Source organism: Charadrius vociferus, unplaced genomic scaffold (genome assembly GCF_000708025.1).
Source record: "Charadrius vociferus isolate BGI_N301 unplaced genomic scaffold, ASM70802v2 scaffold423, whole genome shotgun sequence".
NCBI classification, from domain to species: domain Eukaryota; kingdom Metazoa; phylum Chordata; class Aves; order Charadriiformes; family Charadriidae; genus Charadrius; species Charadrius vociferus.
Window position 1 is genome coordinate 2,008,819 of NW_009648149.1, and position 2,239 is coordinate 2,011,057.

General features: G+C 59.1%; 1 protein-coding gene across 1 annotated transcript in view; it reads left to right on the top strand.

Moving 5' to 3' along the window:
• The first annotated feature begins 110 nt into the window (after positions 1-110).
• SLC35D1 (solute carrier family 35 (UDP-GlcA/UDP-GalNAc transporter), member D1) overlaps positions 111-2,239 on the top strand; it is a 21,592-nt gene continuing 19,463 nt past the window's right edge. Inside the window, exon 1 of the mRNA XM_009884000.1 lies at positions 111-166. Within this exon, the coding sequence (XP_009882302.1) occupies positions 111-166 (56 nt within the window). The remainder of the gene's footprint in view (positions 167-2,239) is intronic.

Consider the following 2,239-nt stretch of genomic DNA (forward strand, 5'->3'; position numbering starts at 1 on the left):
GTGGTCCGGGAGGGTGACGCTGTGGTGGTCGAGCTGAGCCGCGCGGCCACTTACCTCTGCAGAGGCAGCAGAGCAGGATGTGGAGCACCAAAGCCTCGCCGGACCCCACCATGGCCTGGGCTGCGGCCGCTGCCCGCGTGTGGCATAGTCTGGAGGGGGAGAAAAGGTGGGAGGTGTTCCCCCGACCGCATCGCTGCCCAACGCGACCGGGTCTGCCCTCGCCCCGGGATGCTCAGGGACCGCCCCGGGGGCGGCGATGGGGATGCACGGGGAGGTTTTCGTTGGGGATTTGGGGTCAGGGCGGGTCGTGTCGGCGGTGGGAGCGGGGGGAGAGGGGGACAGGCACACAGGGCTCAGCATTTCGGGTCACGGGCAGCCCAGTGTCCAGCCCTAGCGAGAAGCCCCATGGCCGCTTTCCCCGAGCTACCACCTCGGGTGACATTTCTCTTCATTTTCCCGCCTGCGAAATGTCTCCAAATCCTTTCCTTTTACGGGTGTGTACGTTCGTGCGGTTTTTGGTACCCCACAGGTGGGACGGCCTCACCCCCAACCCTCCTGGAAACCAGTTCCCAACACGTGTGGGAGGACCGGGAGGCGATGGGAGCCGTCAGCGTGGGTTTACGAAAGGGAAATCATCCCTGAGCGCCCCGAGAGATGCCCTCGGTCTATACGGTGGGTGAGGGGCGTGCGGGGGATGCTGCCTCTCTCCATCCTGCCCTCTGCGCAGCCCTGGGGAGACCCGGATGGGGTGGTGGGTCCAGGGATCCCATCTCCCCAGGACAGGAGAGACGGGGACAGAGCGGAGTGAGTCCAGCAAAAGGCCGCAGAGATGCCGGAGGGTCTGGAGCACCTGAGATGGGAGGAAGGGCTGGGAGAGGGGTTCAGCCTGGAGAGGAGGGGGCTCAGGGGGGTCTTGTCCCCGGGTAGAGATGTCTGATGGGGGAGTAGAGACGAGGGAACCCCGGGGACAGGACAAGAGGCAATGGGCTCACGTTGAAAATCAGGAAATTCTAGTTAAACAGAAGAAAAAGCACTCTAAGGGTGACTCAGCCCGGGGCCGGCTCCCCTGAGGGGTTGCCCTGGAGTCTCCAACCCTGGAGATACTCAGACCCAACCGGCCAGAGTTTTGTGGGACAGAAACTTCCCCTGGTTCCCTGACGCCTTTCCCACCCCAGTGCTGCGGCGGGTCCTGCCCGAGTTGAGCGATGACCCTTCTCGGCCCCGAATCAGCCCCAAAATCCCAGACAAGGGCATCCCCTCTCTCTCCGAGGAGCCGCGCTCCCGTCTGCATCCCACGATCTTGCCTGAATTTTGCCCTGCTCACCTCTCCTTCCTCCCCGGCCTCTCTGGTCTCACACCGCCGCTCCCCAGGCCAACCCCGCCGTCGGTCGGTGGGCGCCGAGCAGACCCCTACCGTGGCCCGACACCCCCCGAAAATTTGCGTGCACGGCGCCGAAAACCGAGCGAAGCCCCGCACCGCCGCGGTTTTCTTTTTAAGCCGGCAAGAATTAAAATAACCCGCTACAAAACCTGACGTTAGAAAGGGCGAGTTTTCCTAGAGGGACGCACCGAACCAAAGTCGGCTGGAAAAGCTTCAAAATGACGTTGTTCAGCCCAAACCAGGCTGCTGCCTACAGGTAATGCTTTTATATTTCTCCTGCGGCGTGAGCCGACCTCGTTTGTCTTAAGGGCCGTTCAAGCGTTCATAATGAGTCAAATTTCAAGCGCCTTTCTGTTACCTGACCCACCGAGAGGAGAACTTGACGGCCTCCTGATTGCCCGCCAACCTTCCGCAAGTTAGAACGAATAGAAAAGAAAAAAGAAAAAAAAAAAAAAAACAACTAAGAGAGAAAACCTCATGGTCTATGAAAAGAGCTGAAAATACAACAAATCTGCCACGGCTGCCGGCACTAAAACATGATTTCAGGCTCTGCCTCCTCCGGGGATGACTCCTGGTCGCATTTTTATTCCGATTTACAGCCGTTTGCAAACTCCAAAGCCGGGAGGAACCAGACTGTTCCCCTTCTCGAGAGATACGGGTCTTTGATCCCATCTCTGTTTAAAATTCTCCTCGTCCGTTAGCGCTAAAGGGATGCGAAGCGCGTGAAGAAGAAGGAAAAAAAGCCGTCCCGCTCGTGCGAGCCCCGAACCCTGCGAAATCTTTACCGGCGACGCCTGTCAGAAGCGGCTAACGCGTACAAGCACCAGCCGAAAAAACACCCGCTGGGATTATTATTAT